General features: G+C 58.4%; 1 protein-coding gene across 6 annotated transcripts; it reads right to left on the bottom strand.

The window, feature by feature from the left end:
• Window positions 1–19,606, bottom strand: TOP3B (DNA topoisomerase III beta). Of its 6 annotated transcripts, XM_070047016.1 has the most exons (20): window positions 19,531–19,603; window positions 18,681–18,846; window positions 17,220–17,511; window positions 15,321–15,498; window positions 14,135–14,266; window positions 12,983–13,089; window positions 12,376–12,450; window positions 11,059–11,255; window positions 10,516–10,672; window positions 9,671–9,784; window positions 8,188–8,278; window positions 7,332–7,486; window positions 7,122–7,227; window positions 6,309–6,455; window positions 6,054–6,227; window positions 4,502–4,630; window positions 3,955–4,104; window positions 3,506–3,606; window positions 2,804–3,005; window positions 2–2,158 (listed from the first exon to the last, which is right to left on the bottom strand). In XM_070047016.1, the coding sequence occupies exons 4-20, from the start codon at window positions 15,388–15,390 to the stop codon at window positions 1,680–1,682; spliced, it is 2,586 nt and encodes an 861-aa protein (XP_069903117.1). In that variant the 5' UTR covers window positions 15,391–15,498; window positions 17,220–17,511; window positions 18,681–18,846; window positions 19,531–19,603; the 3' UTR covers window positions 2–1,679. The 6 variants fall into 6 exon arrangements, with proteins under 6 accessions (XP_060166708.1, XP_030692141.1, XP_069903117.1 ...); XM_030836279.3 differs by lacking the exon at window positions 17,220–17,511; XM_070047015.1 differs by lacking the exons at window positions 17,220–17,511; window positions 19,531–19,603 and adding an exon at window positions 19,229–19,268.
• Window positions 19,607–21,524: the final 1,918 nt, after the last annotated feature.

The raw sequence follows: 21,524 nt of genomic DNA on the forward strand, positions 1-21,524 counted from the left end.
ATTTAAACTTTTTATGGAGGAAGAGCTCTCAGAAGCCCCACTGGGGCCCTGCCCACCTGACCTCCAGGCCCACACATGGCTTTTGTCCATCCCAGGAACTAAGGTTCACTAACAGGAGGGTCTGGAGAACAAGCAGCTGGCAGATATGAAAGGACACCGTCTGGGGAGGGGGTGGGTGTGGAAGGTAGGGGGTGCCTGGGCAGAGGAAGCAGGGTGGAGCGGGTGCTGCTCATCCCATTCTCCTCCTCACACCTTCCTAGACCCTATAACCTGTCCATCACCATGGTGACCCCAGCAAGGCCCGCGGCTACTTCTTGGGACCTGTGACCTTGAACATGTTCCTTAGATGCCCTGTGCCGTTTCTTTACCAGAAAGACGGGGACAATAGCAACCAACCTATCTCCTAGTGCTGCTGTGCGACCCCGCCTCAGTGTTTCTCAGTGTGCCGAGGACCACTTGCATCAGAATGAGTAAAGGGTGAAGTCTGAGAACCACAGTGTGGGTGAGGCAGTCCTGGGACAGGACTCCACATTGCAAAGCCCATGAATGCTGACATACCCATGGGCTTCCTCAGCAGGGCCCACACTAGACTCCTCGGAGCACTGATTCCATTCAAGGCTGGTGCTGGGAGATGACGGGGAAGCGAGACACTGCCGCTTGGCCAGGAGCTTGCCTCCTATTGGCGGGTGCTGGGCCAAGGACATGCCGGTGAGCCGGTGAGCCGACTCGTGCCCTGTGGCTTCCGTCAATCCCTCCCCGCTACATTCCATTCTGCCTCAGCTCCCAGCTCCGCTCCTGCCCTTGGGAAAGGAGCCTCCCCACAACACCCAGCCCACCCGGCCCCTGAGTTCCAGCCTCTAGGGTGAATCTACAACTGAGGTAGTGGTCCGTGTGTGGGCAGCATGGTTCTGACTGCCCCTTGCACAAGATCCGAGAGGTGTTTCATGGAGCCTCTTCTTGCAGTGGAGCCTGGGCAGAGGGTGAAATCCCAATGTGTGGAGGCCTGACGTAAGTGCCCCTCGGGTAGAGCAGGCTTGGGAAGGGGGCAGGTGGCAGGCGGCCCGCAGGGCGGTGTGGCTTGTGGGGTACTTTCTCCACCTGGCACGTGGGCGATTCCCTCATGTAAACTGCTGCCTGCCTCTGTCTGAAAGGACGGGTGTTTGAGAACTGAAATGGGAATGGGCCCTAAGGGTGCAGGCCCCACGCTCAGACCCGCTCCCAGACGCCAAGTGGGGAGCAGGGGTCTGGCCCGGGGCAGTGGGTGGGAGTGAGGGCCAACATCCAGGGAGGCTTCTCCCAGCCGCCTCCTCCCACCTAGGACAGCTGGTGGCAGGCAGCTGGTGGCTTCCTGCCTTCCAGGCGCCTGGGCTACCCCCAAGGCATGCACACAGTTACTGTGCCGTGTCTCACATGCACTAGAACGTGACAGGAGCCTCGGACTGGGTCTGCTCCCCGTTCCGTGTGTGGTGGCCTCCCTGCAGGACGCGGGCAGAGCGGACACTAAGGGGGCGTGTGCAGGACGAGGGAGAGGCGAGCGGACGGGGCCGGAGGGCCAATGAGGGACGGGCACAACCCTCTGACAGCAGGCAAGGTCCCGCGAGCTGCTCGTTCTGGAGAAGACAATGTGTTTAATGATTTCTGTAACCCAGAGGACGCCATGCAGAGCCTGGGCAGGGCCGTCACACGAAGTAGGCGGCCAGGGCCGACATCTTGTCCTTGGGTCTCCTGGTGCCTGGCTTCCCCGCTGGCCTCCGGCCCCGGCCCCGGCCCCGGCCCTGCCTCCTCCCAGGCCCGCGGTGCATGGGGTGGCAGGAGGCTGCGTGCTTCAGCTCCACCAGCTCCTGGAAGACAGGGTCGCAGAAGACGCAGCCCGTGTGCTGCGTGCCGTCACCCGGCAGTGGGGACCTGGCCTTGTTGAAGTCGACGTCCAGCAGTGCAGCCTCGCAGGTGCCGCAGGTGTCGGCAGACACACGCACGCGGTGGGCATTCTCGAAGCAGTGCGCCACCACATTGCACCTGTTGCAGGCCACCCGCCACTTGGGGCCTGAGGTGGGGTCGAGCACCAGCACACCGCTCTCGCACTCCACGCACTGGCCAATGCCCAGCATGCTCAGCGAGTGCTGGCAGGTGGGGTGTGTGCACTCGTTGCAGCCTGTGCCTGGGGGGGGGAGTGCGGGGGGGTACCATTATGCACACCCACCTGCCCGCCCACCCACCCTCGGGACCTCCACCCCAACCCTCATCCCAGCAGATTGCGCTCCTCTCGCCCTGTGCATGCTGGTCCTGGGCTCTACTTCTCTGAGACCTCCTTGACCTTTGACGTCCCCCTACTCTGAGGTTTCCAGACAGCTTCCGGACGGCCTCCAGCCAAGTCCATCCCCGCTTTACTTTGCTCCCCGTGGCCCAGGTGGGGCCATCTGCTGCCCTGTAAGCTGCTGGAGGGCAGGGATGGGTCTCCCTGAGAAAGGTGGTGACTGAGGGCTTACCCCTTGCTGGGGGCAGCCTCCTCCCACTGCATCCTCTCACTCCCCCCAGCCCAGGAGCATGCCCACTGCCCAGATCACAAGTGATCTGACTACGGTCAACCATCCAATCGCGACTAGGCAGAGAGCGGCAGACTGGCCGGCTGGGCCCTGAGCAGTGCCCGAGCACACCTGGGTCCTTGGGGCCCTGTGCAGGGAGCTCAGGAATGGTAGGCGCGGGGTCCCCTCAGAGTCCAGCATGGCATGAGCAGGGCTGGTGCTAAGGAGGGACCACAGGTGCCCGGGGGACAGGCGAGCTGTCTAGGGAGGGAACAGCTCACCTTTCTTCATGTCTCGGAAGGGTGGGTGGTTGGAGCAATATGGGCACAGCGGGTAGCTCTTGCCCCGCGAGCCTGATGACCACAGAACCAGCTCGAAGTCGTCCAGCGGGCACCGGAGCTCCTTGTAGAGCTTGATGGTGCCATTCTGGGGGAGGGTGTAGGTCTCATCGCAGTGGGAGCAGTGCAGGCGGCTTGGCTTGGCCTGTGGCAAAGTCAGGGGGGGTGGTCACAGGTTTGCTGGGGCTGCTGACCCTCCTGCCCACCCTCATTCTCCCTGAGACATAGGATACGGAACATGTAAAACATAACGTGTAACACCTATAACGTAACACAGTGCGTGATGCTAACGCATAACGTGTAGGTAGCACATAGCATGGAGGATCACCAGGACCTCTCAGGCGAGGATCCCTGGTCACTGAATCTCAGAACACTTGCTCCACACGTACACAAAGGTGCTAAAATCCCTGCACAGGAAGTATCCGTGACAGCAAGGAACATGTTGTCAAGAGAACATGGACAGTGCGTGTTTCAGTGGCCTAATGGCTTACGTGCTGCTGGGGGCAGCGGTGGGGGTTTGTTGGCAAAGCTGCCCAGGCCCCCCACGTCACTCCATGTGAAAGCAGCTGGAGCAAGGCCCGCGGGGTGGCAAGACCGCCCATCTGTGCACACCTGCCCCGTGTGTCCCGGCCCCTCCCCCCCTACCTGGATGTACTTCATGAACCGGTGGCACTTCCCACAGCGGGAAAGGGGCTTGCCGGTGGCCGCCAGGGGCGAGAAGGACACCTCCATCAGCTCATCCATGCCTGAAAGTGAGCAGGGCGGGACTCACACCCCGACCCCGGGGTGCCCACCTCCACGACAGCCGGTATACCGGGCAGGCTTGAGGGAGCTACCGCACGGGGCTAAGAGTCTGAGGGTAAATACGGCCACCCCTGAGGGTGGGGGTCTTTGCGTCAGTAACTGAGCGGCAAGCGGCAGCCCTGTTTGTCACACGAGCCGAGTGTGCTGCATGTGCTGTCACTGCACTCGCTCTGTAATCCCGACAATGGCCTGGAGCCCAGAGCCTGGATCTGGGAGCTGGTATCGCTGCTGGAGGCGGCAGCCCTGACCAGGGTCCTCTGGCCGGCGAGCAGGGGAGAGGCGGGCCTCACCCGCAATGGAGTCCACGAAGTAGTGGAACTTCCTCTTGAAGACGTCCAGGGTGTGGCCCAGGACCTGGCGGTAGTCGGCTTTACCCTGGGCGATCAGGTTCAGCTGCTTCTCTACTGCACTGCGAATGGTGGGGAGCACTAGCTCCGCATCTGCGGAGTAGGGGACGCACTGTGAGCCCTCATGCCACGGGGCCAGGGCTGCCTCCACCTGTGATCTCCCCCGGCATCCCGTGTGGAGTGGCCAGGACACCCCATCTCCAGGACAGCGTGACAGGATGAAGCTGCTTGGGTGGGGTCTGTACTCCATCTCCCATGGGCCCCTCAGGACTCCTCAGGACAGACAGACGGCACTGCAGCAAGGACCCCAGGGCCCAGTCTGCAGGGAAGAGCCCACGTCCCCCTTTTGGACCCTGACACACACCCATGTGTCCATCAGCCCTGCTACGGCAGGTCCTAGGAGTGGCCGGAGCGGCCTCCTTGTGGTGGGAGTTGCGGGCTCACTGCAGGGCCGGGTCTGTGAGGGGAGGCGCCTGGCAGCTGGACTCACCAATCTTGTAATAGCCGTGCACCAGTACAATACCAAGGTTGGTGGGCTTGAGTCGGCGCCCACTCTCCACGACCACGTAGTTACGCTGGCAGATGTTGTTGATGTGTACGGGGATGCTGGCATCCGTCCCTGAGACACAGCAGGGCCCTGTCAGACTTGGCTCCCCCTTCACCCCCGCCTGCCTTGTGGCCCCCGGTTCTCAGCCCTGCCCCTGGGCACCACACCACAGGCCTTTTCTGAGCTGTCCTGTGAACCCAGCGTCGATGTTCCCAGCTCAGAGAGACTAAGGAACTCCGCCAAAGTCACAGAGCTCGGTCTGCCCCTCACATCTGGAAACGTGCCCTCCTTGGCCTCTCCCTGTCTTGACCTTGTGGCACCCACACCTTTCCAGAACCAAGGCCCCAGCCCCCCAAATGCAGAGGAGCCTCCCTGACAAATTGTCCCTCCAAAACCTGCCCAGGTTTGCCCACTTGCTGGCTCCCGGTCCCTCGTGATCAGTCCCCAGGGCAGGCTCCCAGTTGCAGGGTGCACCTGCCCCAAAGACATCTAGGTTGTCTGGCACTGCCAGATGCTGCCTGTACTGCTCCCCGAGGTCCATGGCTGGCGGGATGAGGTGGGCCAGGCTCTGAGCCCCATGTGGCTCTGCAGTGCTGCACCGTACACTCCCGCGGCACCTCCTGCACTCGGGCCACAGCCCCGAGGCCCCTGGTCAACAGGGCCGCCCTTAACTGCTGTCGGGAGGTCCGTGACACTGTCTAGTGTGTGGCCACGAGAAGCCACGGACGTCCCGTCAACAAGAAGGCGCAGAGGGTGCTGGGTGAGCGGCGCCCACACCCGCAGCAGGCTGAGGACCACCAGGACCCACTGCAGGCACCCAGGCCCCTGGAAGCAGCAGCCCAGCTCTCCTGGTAAGGCCACCACTGTCACCAGGACCCCGGGCACAGGTAAGAGGCTCCCTGGCAAGGCACCCGCGGGACTGTTAGTGATGGAACAGAGTCCAGATACCGTGGCCTGGTTGTCCTACAGCCCTCCAAAGCCTGTCAACTGTGAGGGGCCCGGTGAGCTGGGCAGCCCATCAGGGAACAGGCAGAGCCTCTCGGAGCAAGCACCACCTGGGGAGGTGGCACTGGCACAAGGCCATCCCCCGGGGTGTGAGGCCTCAGGTCACAGCCCTGGGCCTGGGGACTGGGAGAGACCCTCGCCCGTGAGACATGTGCATCAGCGACCCCACTTTTGAGCTCAAAGCTCCCCGGGTGGGGCATGTCCACTCTCCTTGCAGGGAAGGAGTGCCGTGGGAACTTGGCTTTCCTGTCGCCTTGTGAATTTGTTCTGAGTTTTGTGTCCTCCCTGTGGGTGAGTCACTGGCAACCTGGGCCAACACTCAGTTCTGGGGGTGGTAGTTAGTGCCTGTAAGGGTGCGTGTTGGCCTTTATAGGCAAGGCCAGGTCCTGAGGTGGAGGCCCTGGCGAGGGCCTGCCCGCGGCCACCCTGCAGGCTCAGCTGGCCACACTGGGCCCCAGCCCTGGGATGGGAGCCCTGGGCCCGGACCCACCGATGCCGTGCTTCTCCATGAGCGTGATGAGCTCAGCCTCCGTCAGGTAGTCAGGGGGGCTCGTCTGCTTCTCCAGCATCTTGACCTCAGCCACGGCGAAGGTGTCGCCCCTCTGGCAGGTGGGCAGGTTCTCCTCCAGGGGCACACTCTGCCAAGGCATGATCTCTGTGAAACCTGTGGAGACCGGGCGCCAACACTCAGGGCCGGTGGCCATGTCCGCGGAGGTGGGAGAGGCGCCTGCCTGGCTCCACCTACCTGGGGAGATGACGGTCTTGCCTGTGCAAGTGAAGCGCTCAGGCCCGATCCGGAAGGAGATGGTGCTCTGCAGGTACTTGCAGTCATGGCTGACTGTGGCGATGAAGTGCCTGGTGATGTACTCGTACAGCCGCCAGGCCTCGCCGCCTGCAAAAGGCGCGGCTGCTCAGTGCTGGGCTCTGGCTCCAAGCAGCCCCAGCACTCGTGCTCCAGCAGCAGGGTGTGGGCGCCAGGGCTGGCTTGCTCTAAGCCCTCGAAGGGGGAGGGGACACACAAGAAGGACTGCAAGCATCTCCAGGCCTCGGTGGCTCTTTCAGGCTCTGCTTCTGGGTGGGACTGCGCTTCAGGGCCCAACCTACCCCATAAGTGACCTGCCACCATCGCTTCAGACTGGGGCTGTGCACAGGGGCTCCTGTCTCCCTCTCCTGCCTTCTCCCAGCACGCAGGCCACCAGCAGGGCCTCGAGGGTGGGAAGTAAGGACACCCCATGGCTGAGCCTGTCACCCTGCCCCGGTCTCATCCCACTCCATCTGTGGTCTCCTGCCTGGCCTGCTCCAGCACCTGCCCGCACATCACACACCTGCTGCCACCACTTCACTCCTGTCCCATCCATGGCGACAGAGCACAACCTTCAGGTGGCCCCTTCACTGCAGCCGGGGCCAGTGGGGGCCCACACTGCTGATGGGGCCTGACCCCGTCCAAAGGTGCCATGTAGCCAAAGCTCCTCACCCGGCCCTCCTGGGAAGCTTGAAGCGCACGCACGTGCATGCGTGTGTTTGCGCATGCGCAAACTTCTGAGGGGAGCCCCCATACCTAATTCAGCCTCCGTGGCAGACTTCATGGGGGTAATGGGGGGATGGTCGCCAGCGTCGTGGCCTTTCCGTGGGCGGTTGATACCTTCCGCTAACAGCCGCTTCACCTGAGAGGAAAGCCCGGAGCAAGGCATGAGCTGAGCAAGGCTGCCAACCCACATGGGAGGAGTGGCTGCCCATCCTGGCCTGGCCCGTGGGGTCCTGGCCTCACCGTGTCAGCCCAGTAGGGGTGGTTGGCCTGTTGCCGCAGAGGCCCCTTCAGGTCGAAGCTCTCGGGGTAGTGGGTGGTCTCGGTGCGCGGGTAGCTGATGTAGCCCTGCGTGTAGAGGCGCTCTGCGGTCTGCATGGCGTGCTGTGGGCCCATCCCTGCCGGACATGCAGGCTCAGCAGCCCGGACGCCAGGAGAGCAGGCACCCCTGGGCCAGGTGCCCAGGCTCCTGGGAGGTGGGGGCCACACGGCCTGATCCAAGGCCAAGCTCCCCCACCAGGGCAGGGACACCAGGGGTCATCCTCGAGACGCTGGCAGCCATACTGCTGAACGTGGCCTTCAGAGCGCCTGTGTCCTACTCAGCCTGGGGTCACACCCACGCCCTATGGTCCACATGCGCCCTCCGTCCTGAGCCCCCAGGCGCATCTGCGCTCACAGCGCTGCAGGGCACTGATGGGGTTCATGCTCCTGCTCCTCCCCAACCTGCAGAAGCTGGCCTCAGCGAGCGGTCACTCCATGTCATCGCTGCCCCTCGAGCATCCCTGGAGGTTCTGCCCTGAGAGGATGGTGCCCACGGTTTCCTGAGGCTGCAGAGGGGCCACCAATGCCTGGAGGCTGCCAGCTCCAGACCAACCTTCTAGCACAACCTTCTCGCTATGGTAGAAACGAGGCTCAGGGCCATGTCACAGCTGTCACACCTGTCGAGTGCCCCGCCCACACCTGGCCTCTCCCTGCACCAGGGACGCCACTGCAGCTGTCCCCCTCAGGTAGCAGCCATCATCACAATCGCTACTGTCAAGACGCCATGTGCCTGCCTCAAGAAGTCTCCTGGGGGCTTTGAGGCAACGTCCACACTCACCCAGGGAAGAGCTGGCCACACGCAGCATCTCCACGGTGTTCAAGGCCAATGGCCTCTGCTTGGCCTTCTCCTTCCTGCTCATGGCCTCCACCTGGGGGACAGAATAGATTCATGCATGGGTGCAGGGAGACGCCATGACAGACTCAGGACATGTGGCCAAGGGTCTAGACTCTTTTACCCTCCCAGCTTCTCCAGTTCTCTTCACAGCGGACTCAGGACTTGAATGAACATTTGTTCAGGCCCAGGAAGGAAAAATGAAAGAAAATTCTTTTCCAGGGAAACAGAAAACCTGGAGAAAAGGGGGAAGAGTCAGGAGAAAGGGCTGCATGTTTGAAACCCAACAGGAGCCAGCGTCTGCCAGGCTGCGGGGCTGGCGGGGGGCCCGGGGGCCGTGGGGTGAGGGCTTGTCGCCGGGGCAGCTGCTTACCCCTCACTACACCCACTAGTGTTGCTACACCTGCCAATTTGAGAGGAGAAGCTGAAAATTGGGATTTTTTATGTGAAATCTCCTAACTTCTAAAAGTAGGTAACCACTTTGGAACTTGGTGAATACCATGCACTTTAAGGAAAACGGTGGTGAGTAACCACCGTCAGCCTCTGGGCTGAGCAACTGTCAGAAGAGTGACCACTTTGTGGCAAAAACAATCCAAACCTCTCAACCGCCACCCCTCGCCCCTGCCAACCTCACGTGGACCTGGCCAGGGCCGTGCCCCCTGAATTCCGGACAGATGTGGGGCTAACACTGAGGCCAAGTGGTGTCTGTGCAGCAGGGGCAGCTTGGATCACGGACAGGGGGAGGGGGCACTCAGACGGGGTGGCCACTGCGGGCAGAAGCACGGGGCAGCTTTAGGTGAAGCTCTGGGGCCTGAGTCAACTGCCCTCAGCAAGGGGATGCCCAGGAAGGTTCAGGAAGGACGAGAGAAGGCGGCTGAAGGAGGCCAGGTGAGCCTCAGTGACCACGGGGGCCGTCATGACTGCAAGGCATAAGCTGCCACAGCCGCAGACATGCCCCCACCCATGCGGCCAGCCAGTTGCCAGGTGGCATCAACCTCTTCCTAACAGCCACTCAGCCCATGCTTTCCAATTCGTGAAAACCTAAGTAAGAAACGTAGCACATGAAGGCCACGAAAGCTGATGACCCAGAGACGCCCGTGCTGGCTGTGGGACCTGGGCGGGTTCTTGATGTGCGTAGGGGCCTCTAGTTGCTAGCCTGAGGTGTCACAGAAAAGGGACATATGGGTGGAATCCTCCCAAAGGAGGTAATGCCCACAGGGCACATGGAGGGCTCAGAGCAGGCACGTGGTGCACGGCAGCTACGGCCTGGGAAGGAGTTTCTTAGTGCGAGCGTGTCGTGAGTAACCATTCTTCTGTCTAAAAAGTGTCTGTGTTCCAGAAAGGCAGAGAAAGATATAAGCCTAGGTCAGCAGAGTCTTCTGAGGCCCCCCCCAAGGCAGATGGGACTCATGTGGGTGGAGCAGCCCACCTGGGCCTCCTTCTCCAGCTTGGTCATGTTCAGGAACATCTGTGCGATCTCCCGGTCGAACACACGCACTCGGTCCCAGTCCAAAAGGAGGGATCGGTCCTTATCGGCATCCACCTGCAGGAGGGGAACAGGAGAGCCCGGGAGAGAAAGCATCCAGGTGAGCCAGTGCCAGCAGGGAGAATCGGGGCAGACAGAGCTGGTCCTCGCCTGGGCCCTGCCTCTGAAGTCTCTCGGCTGTACCTGTTCAGGTGCACAGTCGCAGGTGTGCAGGTTGAGGCCCAGCCCCTCCCCAAGTGGAGGCTGCTCTGACACGAGGCCTCCTTGCTGAGATCAGCCAGACGGCCTCACGAGGGGAGCCCCAAGCCGAGGCTGAGGTGTCCTTAGGGAGCGCCGGGGCCCCCACCTCTCATCCCCTAAGCCCCGCTGGCCCTAGATGTGGCCCCACCTAGGAGACCCCAGCCCTGTGTTGACTGAAGCAGCTCTGTATTATGCTCTAAATCTTACAAAAACCTTCCTTTTTACTTGGAGCAGGAGTTCCAAGACTTCTTAGAAGCTCGGAAGTCAGCAGCTCGTGGCCCTCAGTCCAGTCCTTGGACCTGACCACCCCAACTGTGGGCCTGGCGGGTGACCTCACCCTGAGCTGCCAGAGCGTCCAGGCCTGGCCTTGTCCTGCGGCCTCCACGAAGGCTGGGGGCCCTTCCCTGGGCACCCGCAACCACTTCCTGGTGGGACAGCCACCCACAGCTGTGCCCTTGGCCTGGGGACTATGACAATGATGATGGAGGCTCTCAGAATCCATACCCAAACCCGGAAAGACCCAGCATGAACAGGAAAAGGAAGTGAACCTTGGCCTGCAGCACCCAGTAGGTCTCCGGTTTGAAGGACTGGATTTTATCATGTCTCTCCACGCAGAAGCCCAGCGTGGGGGTCTGGCATGGCCCGAAGGAGATGAGCGAACTGTCTAGGTTGCCGTATTTCCCCTGGAAGTATTTAGTCTGAAACCTATAAAGGGGGTTGGGGGGAGAGGAGGACATTTTGGTCACACATTCACTCAAATACCATCGTTAGCTGCCCGTGGGAGTCGGGCAGGAGGCTGGCTGGCGGGTATGGGAGGAGACCAAGGCAACTGCTCCCTGCTCAAAAGGTGGAAAGGGAAGAGCAGAGGCTCTGTTCACCCTGGCCGGAAGCCCTATTTTATTCCGTGCCCCTCCACCCCCTCAAGACCTGCCCACCCTGCTTGTCGAGAGGGGACCTCTGTGGTCTGCGTCAGCTAAAGAGACAGTTTTCTTGGGGATTTAAAAATGCTGACAATCTCCTGTCGCCGACCAGGCCTGTGGGGAGGTCGGGAGCCAGGCGAGGCAGTGGCCTGGCCAGGGGGCGGGCAGCACCTGGTGAAGGCGCAGCCAATGCGCAGGTCCAGCTCCTGCCGCGCATCCACTGAGAGTGCCTCGTTGTGGTCGGGCTCACCCAGGCGGACCATGGCAGTGCAGATGTCTGTGTCTGTGATGGAGCTGAACCGGGCCCGGAACACTGTCTTCTCGCCACTGTGGGCCTGATTCATGACAGGCAGCACCGCATCCAGGACCTGGGGAGGCGGCCGGCTGTAACGCCCACACCTCACCTCACCTGGGTGCCAGGCCCCCTCCACTGCCCCCTCCTCCTGGAGCCTCAGTCTCCACGGGCCTCCTGCCATGCGCTTCCTTTCCTTCTGTCCACTGCTGTGTTCAAACCCCCTTCCTACTGCCACCCCCTCTCTTCCTACAGTGGTTTCCACACCCAAACTAGGAGGCACTACTGCAGGGGACACAAGGGACCCCAGCCTCCAAGTCCACCCCGATCCACCCACTTTCCCACCTTCTAGAGGAGGGAGTGCTGGGAGGGCCGAGGGGATTTGGGAGACTTTCCAGAGACTGGAGGAAAGACAGAGAAGGGAAAAGAAGACGAAAACGCAGTGGATAGGGGTGGGGGCCGGTGCATCTCAGGACTAGAGCAGGGTGGGGGACCTGGGGGGCCTGGAGCCCAGACTCACTAAGAGTTAGTGAAGGCCGTGCAGCGGGAGGGGAGTCGCCGCTGGAGCCTGGCCATGCAGCTTCCTTATGGGGAGGGAGTGGCTCCGTTTCTGAGGGGAGAAAGCCTGTGAGCTGCCAACATTCTCCATCCCAGACGCAAAGGTCCCTGGGGAGAAGCAGCCCTGCAGGGGAGGCGTCGGGAGAGGGGTGTCTGGGAACAGTTTCCTGAGGTGCCAGGTCCCAGGTGAGAGCTGGGGTGTTCCAGCCTGAGGGGCTCCTGCGGGAGGCAGGCCTGGGAGCTGCCACCTGCTTCCAGTCTGAGGGGGGGCGCCTGGGGGCTGGCGGAGACGGGAGGCGGGAGGGCACAGCTTGGGGGGCGGGGGGAGAAGGAGGTATGTGAAAGGGTGTCAAGCAGCACTGGCTGAAGGTCCCTGCATGGCGCTGGGAGGGTGCGATGCTCAGAACCCACCCTCTCCTCCAGGCAGTCCTCCATCTAGGAAATCCTGCCGCGGCTTCCTCACAATGTGCCCTTCAGGCAAAGGGACACTCCCTCCCCTGGGCAGAGCCCATGCATCTTAAAATATCTACAGAATCACCAGAATTTAAGCCAGTGCCATGGTTCCCCTGGCAGCATCAGTGCCAGGAGTGGCATGACAGCAGCGGGAAGGCCGATGTATGGACCCCCAGCCCCCTCACCTCGAAGCAGATGTTCTCTCCCTCCTTGTCGCAGTCCAGCCACAGTACGATGTAGTCACAGCCTTTGCCCTCCACCTGAGCACAGCACATGGGGAATCACACCTGCCTCGGCCCCCAGTGCCTGCCAATGGTGCCCCTGCCCGGCTGGCGGAGCAGAGCCCGGCCCCCGATCACCCTGAGCCCTGGAGCCCGGGGCAGGGCCCAGGCTGAGCCAAGGAGTTGGCTACAGTCAGGCTGGCTTAGCCTCTCAGCAAAGAATTTACTTCAGAACTGCTGTTTTTTGGACAAAAAAGTTATAAATGCCACGTGATCTTAACCTCCAAAACTGCATTTAAAAAAAAGCTAAAATGAAATAACTAAGTATTAACAGTAGTTGTCTTGGATAGTGAGATTATAATTAATTTTTTTTTTTACTTACTTGTATTTTCTAATTTTCATCACATGTATGCATTTGTTTTAAAATTAGGAAATCACCACCACCAAACTATTTTAAAAGCAGGATGTTGCCCCGGGTGCCGGGGAGCCCAGGCTGACTGTGGGGGAGGAGTGGGCCTAAGGGCACCTGGGGGGGGCGGGCTGAGGGTGCTCCCTCACGCTCAGGACGCACCTGCAGGAACTTCACCATGTTCAGCTTGGGGTTGGCCTCCTTCTTCTCCGTTGGGGCCTGGCTGAACAGCTCGGCGGGGTCCACCTTGTCCCACTTGTTGTACTTTCCTACAAACACAGGCATTGGATGTCCGAATCACACTTCACGCTTCCTGGGACTTGGACCCCAGGAGGAGGGTGGGGAGGGGGAGGCTCGGAGAACCCTTTGCCCAGAGCAGGGCCTCCCTTCGCCTGAGATGTGAGCCGACAACACACTTGAGCCGCGCGTGGGAGCTGCTCCCGGATGTTCTCTGTGGCTGGGGGCACCGCTCCTGGTGGTCTCACTGCCACTCATGCCCTGTCTCCTCCCCCAGCAGGTTTCTGTACCCTCTCCCCGCCCAGCACTTGGCCGGCCCCCGATAGGCGCTCAGCGGATCCCGGGGGGCCTCAGTGTCCTCAGGCCCCCCATCTGGCACATCCCCCACACTTCTCTACTTGGCGTTCGGCCTCACACGCCCAGCCGGTAGGCTTCCTTCTAGGCCTTGCTGGTCAGACAGCCAAGTTCAAGCCCCAGCTCCCTGACTTCAGGGTCCGAATGCCCTGCTGCAAGGGGAGCAAGAACTGCCAAGGCTCTGCTGTGAGCGGCCCGCGCTCAGTGCTGCACCTCCCGCCCCACTGGGGCCTCAAACAGTCCTGGGAGGTGATGGCACTGATCTCAGATCCTTCACACACGAGAAGCAGAAGTGCACGGAGGCCCAGCTCCGGTGCAGCGAGGGTCAGAGCCTAGGTCGGACCCACATCAACTGCGACCCTGCCAGCCAGCCCCACTGGGTCACTGATGCTGGCCTTCCAATCACCACTGACTGACTGTGGGACAAAGGTCATACTTGGAGGGGCAGCAGCCCTCTGTGGAATGCCTACACGGGCCAGGCCCCTGCTCAGGTGGGGACCACTGCCTCCACTCTGCACAGGAAGGTGCAGGGCACACAGTGACCAAGGGGCACCACTGGGACAGGGACCCCAGGTCAGCTCTCCAGTCTGCTGGCCTCAGGACTCATGGGTTCTGGACAAACCTCTCTGCCCGGAGCCTGCCCTGGGCTCCAACTGGACCCTGGGCAGCACCAGGCAGGGCTCCTCAGTACAATGGAAGGTGGGCAGGGGGGCAGGGGCTCACCCAGGAAGTCCAGGGTCATCACATGACCACAGACGGACGTCATCTTGAAGCGGACCAGCTGGCCAGTGAAGGTCCCGGTGTACTCGTGCACTGAGCATGTCCCGTTCAGCCCTTTGCGTGAGGACATGCTCCCTGCAGGAGAAGCACAGCCATGCGGGGACCTGGGGCCCTGACGCTGCCTCTTGGAGGGCCGGGGTCCCCTCCCCACAGTGGTCAGTGACAACATTCCTCAGGCAGCAGCAGTCACCGGGTGCTGAGAGATCTAGCGGCTCTCAGGGGAAACACGCAGAGCTGGGTGTGTGTGGGGGCCGAGAGCGCCCCCTCTGGACGCTCAAGAGCAGACACTCTTGGGTCGTTCTCTGCATTTCTGTATTCACTCCTGAATCTGATTTCTGCCCCTTTTAAACCCTACTCAGAGGTTCCCCAAAGACCCCCTAACTATCGAACTTCAGGGTGACCTCTCCACTCCCAAACAATGGCCCTTTCCCTGAACTTTCTCGGCCTCTGGGGACCGGGCACTTCTGGGGTCTCCCCTCCCCTTCAGATGACTTCTCAGCCTGCTGCCCTGGGGTCTCCTCTTCCTTCAGCCGCTGGACTGAGGGGAGGTCAAGGTGGACGCCTGCCATCTCTGGGTCCCCAGCACCCACTAACCACCCAGGGGCTAGGGTGAGGCAAGGGCAGGTGTTCTCTTTCCCAGTGCCCTGCGGTCTCAGGGGCACGGCTCAGCCTCATGGCACCATCAAGTGGCGTGAGGGGCGTGGGTGCAGCTGCAGCGGGGCGTCCACAGGGCGGTGGTGCTGATGCCCACGGCATGGCCTCAGCAGACTAGGCCGGGTGGGGTCCTTCCAGTGGACTCTTTCTGCTCAAGTTAGCAGGGCTTGTTTCTGCTGCTCGTGACCGACCACCCTGCCTGGCACAGCACTCGTCCAGTGGTCTGCCTGCCATGTGCTGCCAGCTGCGCCTGCACCTTGTGGGAGCCCCGGCTCACGCTCAGCATGGCAGTAATCGCACCCCACAGGGACTAAGTGACTAAGTGACCGAGGGCTTCATCCACACCTGCTGTCCTGAACAGACTTGACTCCAGGGAGCTGGGGTTGCTTAGGAAGAAGAAAGGATTGACCTGCAGAGCAGGAACGCCCACGCTCACAGATCAAAGCCGTTGAGCGCGCCGGGGCTGCCCTCCTACCTCGAGAGAGGATTCTGGCGATGGACTGGGCCAAGGACGGCTTCTCAGCCACCATGAGCACCGTCTTCATCTTGTCTCAGGCTGCCAGCACCCTGCCTCACTCTGCTCTCAGGGAAATGGCAGTGAAACAGCTCACACACTGACCTAGGGCAGCGTCACGCTGCTGCCATGCCAACTCCTAGAGAAAAGACATGCAGAAAACAACGATGCTTCCAGTGGAACCTCTCACTTTAAAGAACAAAACAAACCCAAGGCAAGAAAAAGAAACTCAGGGAAACCTGAAGGCACCTGACAGACAACTGCCTAGGGCAACTGAACCGGATCGGGACCACGGCTTTGCTTGAAAAGATGAGGTGGCCCCATGACCCCAGGCTTATTTTGTCCCCAGATCCACGCTAGGAAGCCCTCGGGGCCTTTGGGCCTGGCCCCCCTCCCGTGGAGCCATCGTGTACCCCCAGGGCTGAGACGGCATCCTCACCTGGGCTGAGCATGAGGGTGCCCTGGGCACTTTACCCAATGCAGATGCCCAGGCTGGGCACCCATGTCCTCCTGACTCCCGACTGGGCTGAGACCCACTGGCCAGGAGATCCAGCCCCCAGCAGAGCTCGAGAGACCCTTCGCAAAAGGCCCTGACCTACCTCCCCACTTGCCCTGCCTCCCCACTTGCCCTGCCCCACCTCTCACCTTGCAGGCCAGGGTCTGGCCGGTTAAATTGGACATTGTCCTCTAAAGAAAAAAATACATCTGTTTGCCTGGAATGTTCCACAGATCCTGGGGAAGGCAGCTCTACTGTCAAAGGCCCGGCTCAGGCACTAACTCTTGTTTAAAGGATTCTCCCTCTTTTAGGGAAAGACAGGATGGATCCTTTTCTGTGAGCTGTTTATTCATAGTTGTACCCATTTTTTCCAAGAGGGTTGCTGTCTTATTTTAGGAGTCGTTTAGATAATGAGGAAATTAGCCCTTTACGGTATGACCTGATGTCCAAAACATTCCCCCAAGCAAAGTACAGCTAGAACAGGCCTGTACTTATGTCACCAGCAAGGGTCGCAGGTGATGGGGCTGGGGGGCAGGCAGACCCGGATGTGGCTGGTGGAATTTGACCGGAGCGACTTGACGACATCTCTCAAAACTACGAGCGTGTGGCCATAGCAGCCCCACATCCAGGGACGAGCTCAGGGATCCCACATGATTTACAGAGCACCCACTGCACGCTCAGTGTGTCGCCCTGTGCCATGAGGGGCAGAGCAGGGGTGGCACAGGGCAGGCATGAGCTGTGCAGTGTCCGGGGGCAGAGTTTCAAGGCGGCCCAGGGACTCCCCTTCCTTCACCCACAGAAGCCAGAGGCCAGAAGGGGAAACTGGCAGCAAAGGGAGTTTCTCATCCCTTCCAAAGTAGGAAGGACTTATCCTAAAACGTTCCCTTAGGTTTTCTCACTTCTGCGTCACAAGAGCAGCCAGCAATTATGGTGTAATTGTCCTGCCAGTGCCCTCGGTGGAGGTGCTGTGCTGCCCCACGTCAGGAATTGTAGGGTCGGGAAGACCAGAGATCAAGCGGCAGGACTTAAACACACATGCACAGCCCTCATCCTGTCCAGCCTCTGTGAGCATCCTGGGGGGGGGGGGCGGCAGCCCTGCTTTGCTTCCCTACAGCACCGACCACTATACCCGAGAGCCTCTCCAGCTACGTATTTATTTTTTCGTCTCACAGTTCCTAGAACGTACGTAAACTCCAAGAGGACAGGGCTGTTACTCTAATGACAAGTAACAGACGATGAGCAAATACTGACTGAATAAATAAAAGAGCAATTTTAACTGCAAAGTGAATAATAAAAATACTTTCTTTGATGTCTAAAATTGAAAAACTGACTTTAAATCTGTAAGAGTATTGCAAACATTTCACCTATCCAATGTTCTTTCTTCTTTTTTTAAAAAAATTTATTTTTGGCTGCATTGGGTCTTCGTTGCTGCGTGCAGGCTCTCTCTAGTTGCAGTGAGCGGGGGCTTCTCTTTGTTGCGGTGCGTGGGCTTCTCACTGCGGTGGCTTCTGTCATGGAGCATGGACTCTAGGTGCGTGGGCTTCAGCAGTTGTGGCTCGCGGGCTCTACAGCGCAGGCTCAGTAGTTGCGGCGCTTGGGCTTAGTTGCTTCGCGGCATGTGGGAACTTCCCGGACCAGGGCTCGAACCGGTATCCCCTGCATTGGAGATGGATTCCTAACCACTGCGCCACCAGGGAAGCCCCTCAGTGTTCTTTTTTCCATGGTGTTTCTGGAAGTTTTACATCTTCACTACTCCCCTTCATACCTAAGGATCCTAAATACTCTTCCAGTAAATAATTAACGTATTCTTCTGTAAAGATCCCTTTAGAGACAAACATTTTGCCCTAGCATCTTCAAAGGGATTACCTCATTTATCCAGGACAAGGGATACAACTGGACAGTCACAAAAGTCACATCAGCATCAGTCCCAATTTCAGAGCACCTGTCCACCTGTCACTGTGTAGTTGCTATTCCACAGTTGATATGTGGCCTGTCTCCAGCAGCTCTGGCTCTAAAGAAACAGGGCTTCTGGTTTAACAGTTTATACTCCACTACTGCATGAGTACTTTGTAACCTCCTGAGTACCACTGCTTTATTAGGGGGAAAAAATCACTTTCTTTAAGGATATGGAATCATGGAATCATGGAATCCTGGGGGAAGGAGTCTTGGTGATGATCCAGTACAACCATCACAAGAGAGAACTAAGACCCAGAGAAAGCGATTTGCCAAAGGTAAGCTGGGAAATTTACCAAGTTGGGGCTGAAACTCATGCTTCCTTACTTCCAGCCAGGTACTTTTTTTTTTTTCTTTTTTCTTTTTGAACTGCACCAGGTTCCACCTTTTAAAAGATTTTGGCAGTCTTAACTAATTAACTGCCTGTGATAATCTTGGGGCCTCCCTATTTTTCCATTAAGGCACATCTCCAATTTCAAAATGGAAGCCAATGAGAACAGAAGCTGAGAGCAGTGGCTTGCAAACTTCATTTATACATCATCTTAATACCTCTGCCTTACCAACATTATTATTCACTTAAGTTTCTGCCTTGAAGAAAAAGCTTAAATATATAAAAAAGGGAAATTTCATAGCCTCTTAGGAGCTGAAAGCCTATAATCAATAACCAGAACTAGATTCTTTCCAGTAACCTACATGGTCTGTCAAGTTTGATCTTGTTGCCTGCCAAAGCTCCGAGCCTGAAGTTTGTCCCCTTATTTCAAAAAGGGAGATTAGCAAGTGCTAAGAGGATGTTGACAGCAAACACCCCAAATTAGGGCTGTAATTAAGAGGGCTGAAAGTCAAGGAGAGTAGAGGTTAGCCTGTCAACTCACCAGCAATACCACAATGGTATGTGTCCTTGGGAGACACAGTGGATAAAGTCCTTCCATGTCAGTGTCTTATGCACAGGTGGATTCAGCTTGGGAGTGGAGGCCTAGCAGTGGTCCGCACGGCATTTACAGGCCTAGGATTTCCCACCTTAGTGACTTTAGCAAACACCTATGGAGTCAGGGAAAGAACCCTTTCTTAAGCTCCTCCCTTGCAGGCACGCTACAGCTGTAAACGCTACTTTGTTTAATCTTTCTAGCAACCCTACGAAGCCTATGCTGTAACTTTTTAAACTATGAGTAGACTGAGGTTCAGAACAATACAGACTAGTGTCAGTGATCTTTGGCAAGTCTCTAGGGACTCTATGGCTCGCTGGCCACTAAGCCCGCGTTGGGGTGACTTTCTCACGTCCTGTTCTCACAGGCTGAGCGACAAAGAAGGAAGACGAGGCCACTGTGAGAAAATACTTCCCAGGATTCCAGCTAATTTGTCCACAAAAGTGCCCTCCGCACCCCACCCCCCGCGTCTACACCAACTACTCAGAGAAACACACCCCGGCGCCCTCCAGACCGGACCGGGCGGGGGGCGGCGGGCGACGCCTGGACCCCGACCCTGCCCGACGCGGCGCGGCCTCTGTCCCCGCCTGCGACGCGGACCCCGCCTTGGGGGGCTGCGGGGGACTCGGCGCGGAGGGGCTCCAGCCGCAGCGCCTGCTCCCTCCGGTCACTCCCCGAACCCACTGGCCCGGTAGGAGGCGCCGAGAATGCAGAGCCCGGCGGGGACCAGCTCCCAGCGGCGGGGCTCGGCCCATACCCCGAGCCGCCCTCCGCCCGCTGCTCGCCGTTCGTCGCTCACCCGCGTCCCGGGTTCCGTTCCGCTCCGCCTCCTGCTCCCGGCGGCCGGAGGCAACCTGCTTCCGGGTCCGTCTGCGGACGGCGTCCCCCTCTGCCCTCCGGCGCCGCACGCCCGCGTCCACAGGTTCCGAGGCTCGCGCGTTCCGGGGCACGTCCTCCAGTCGGCCCTAGCACGCGGGGTCCACACGGGTCCCCAAACCCCACCCAAGCCCTCCCCGCCTGGGTCCGCAGAGGTCCCCAAACCCCACCCTGGCCGGGGTCCCCAAGCCCTCCACCCCGTTCTTCCTCGCCGCGGGGAGGCAATAATAATTACCTACAAAGATGAAAACTGGATGTTAAGCATGAAAACGTATATACTGCTAATAACTAAACTAAAAACTAAAAACTACAGATGCGTGTATAGCAGGCTTCTTTCAATGCTATAAACATTTGTGGAATGAGTGAATGAACTATGTAAAACATATCTGGAAGATGAATTGGAAAATAAAAGTAATTTTTTGTGTTACAGCAATAGGTTTATGGAAGGTTTAAAATAATTTTTGTGGCTTTATTTTAATATCTTTTAAATAATACCGTGCACACAATTCCTTTGCTACCTTAGACATTTCCCCCAACTTGCCTTTATTGGAAGACTAGCCCTTATAGTCTGGAAAAAGAAAAATTCTACAGTCAAATTAAGATTAAGAAATGCCAAAAAGTTGAGTCACAGTGAGATTTCACTTTCAAAAAAGAACTCCTGGTGCAAACCCATTCCTTGGCAGGTTCTCCATCTCCAAAATGGCAACTCCATCGTCCTGGTTGCTCAAGCCCAGTGCCTGCAGGCATCCTGGATTCCTCTCTTTTTCTCACCCGTTATCTATCACTATGTTCAAAATATATTTGAGATCCTATCAATCATCCCTGCCTTGGCTGCCATCATCCTGATCCATCTCTCTCCTGGCCCCCACCCTGCCACCTTACAGTCTGTCTCCACACAGCCCCCACTTAAGGAGTCCAGGGCTAATGTTGGATCCCGGGTGCCACCAGCTGGCAGAGAGGCAAAACCAGAGCTCCATCATTTAACCCAGTGCAGGGGTTCATTCTGCAGAGCAGGGGGAAGGACTTGAGGCCTGGACCCACAGGGGGCTGTGTGGCCCCCACGTGCTAGGGCCGAGTGGTCGGCTGAGTGGTCGGCTCTGGAAGCCTGAGGGTCTCCATCAGCGCTGAGAAACTGCAGCTGGCCTGTGCTTTGTGCCTGGGCAGCCCTGCAGCTGAGTCTTCCCCACAGACCTCCCAGGGAGCTGCCGTCAGGCTGTCCGGGTGACCTTTACGTGGACAAATGACTCAGAGTCAGAGGGACCCTTAGACCCTCCTTACTTATGCATGGGTACTGGGTTTGGTGGATGATATGGCTGAGAGCTCCTGGCTCTCCCTTCTCTCTGATTTGGCACAGGCTGGACCATGATCTTCATAGTTCTGTTAATAGTCTACACCAGGACTTCCCTGGCAGTCCAGTAGTTAAGACTCTGTGCTTCCAATGTGGGCAGCGCAGGTTTGATCTCTGGTGGGGGAACTAGGATCACAGCGCGGTCAAAAAAAAAAAAAAAAGTCAACACCACCCCATGCTTACTCTGTTCTAGGCACATCTCTATTTTTAACGCATTTGATTCTCATTGCAACATTAGGGACTAGATATTGTTATTATCTTGATTTTATGAGGAAACAGGTCACACAGGTGTAAATGACAGAGTCAAGTTTCAAAACTAGGCAGCTGAATCCCAGAAGGCATCTTCCTGTTTCTTGTGCTCAGATCTTATGTCAGCTCCACGTGCATGTCTGCCTTCGTGGCTAACTATGGCATATTGATATACCATAAACCACTGTGACTTTTATACTTGGAAGTCAGTTTGGCTGGACCTATATATATTCGTTTTCAGATTCTTTTCCATTTTAGGTTATTACAAGATACTGAATATAGTCCCCTGTGCTATGCAGTAGGTCCTTGTCATTTATCTA

This window comes from Globicephala melas, chromosome 13, assembly GCF_963455315.2.
Source record: "Globicephala melas chromosome 13, mGloMel1.2, whole genome shotgun sequence".
NCBI lineage: Eukaryota > Metazoa > Chordata > Mammalia > Artiodactyla > Delphinidae > Globicephala > Globicephala melas.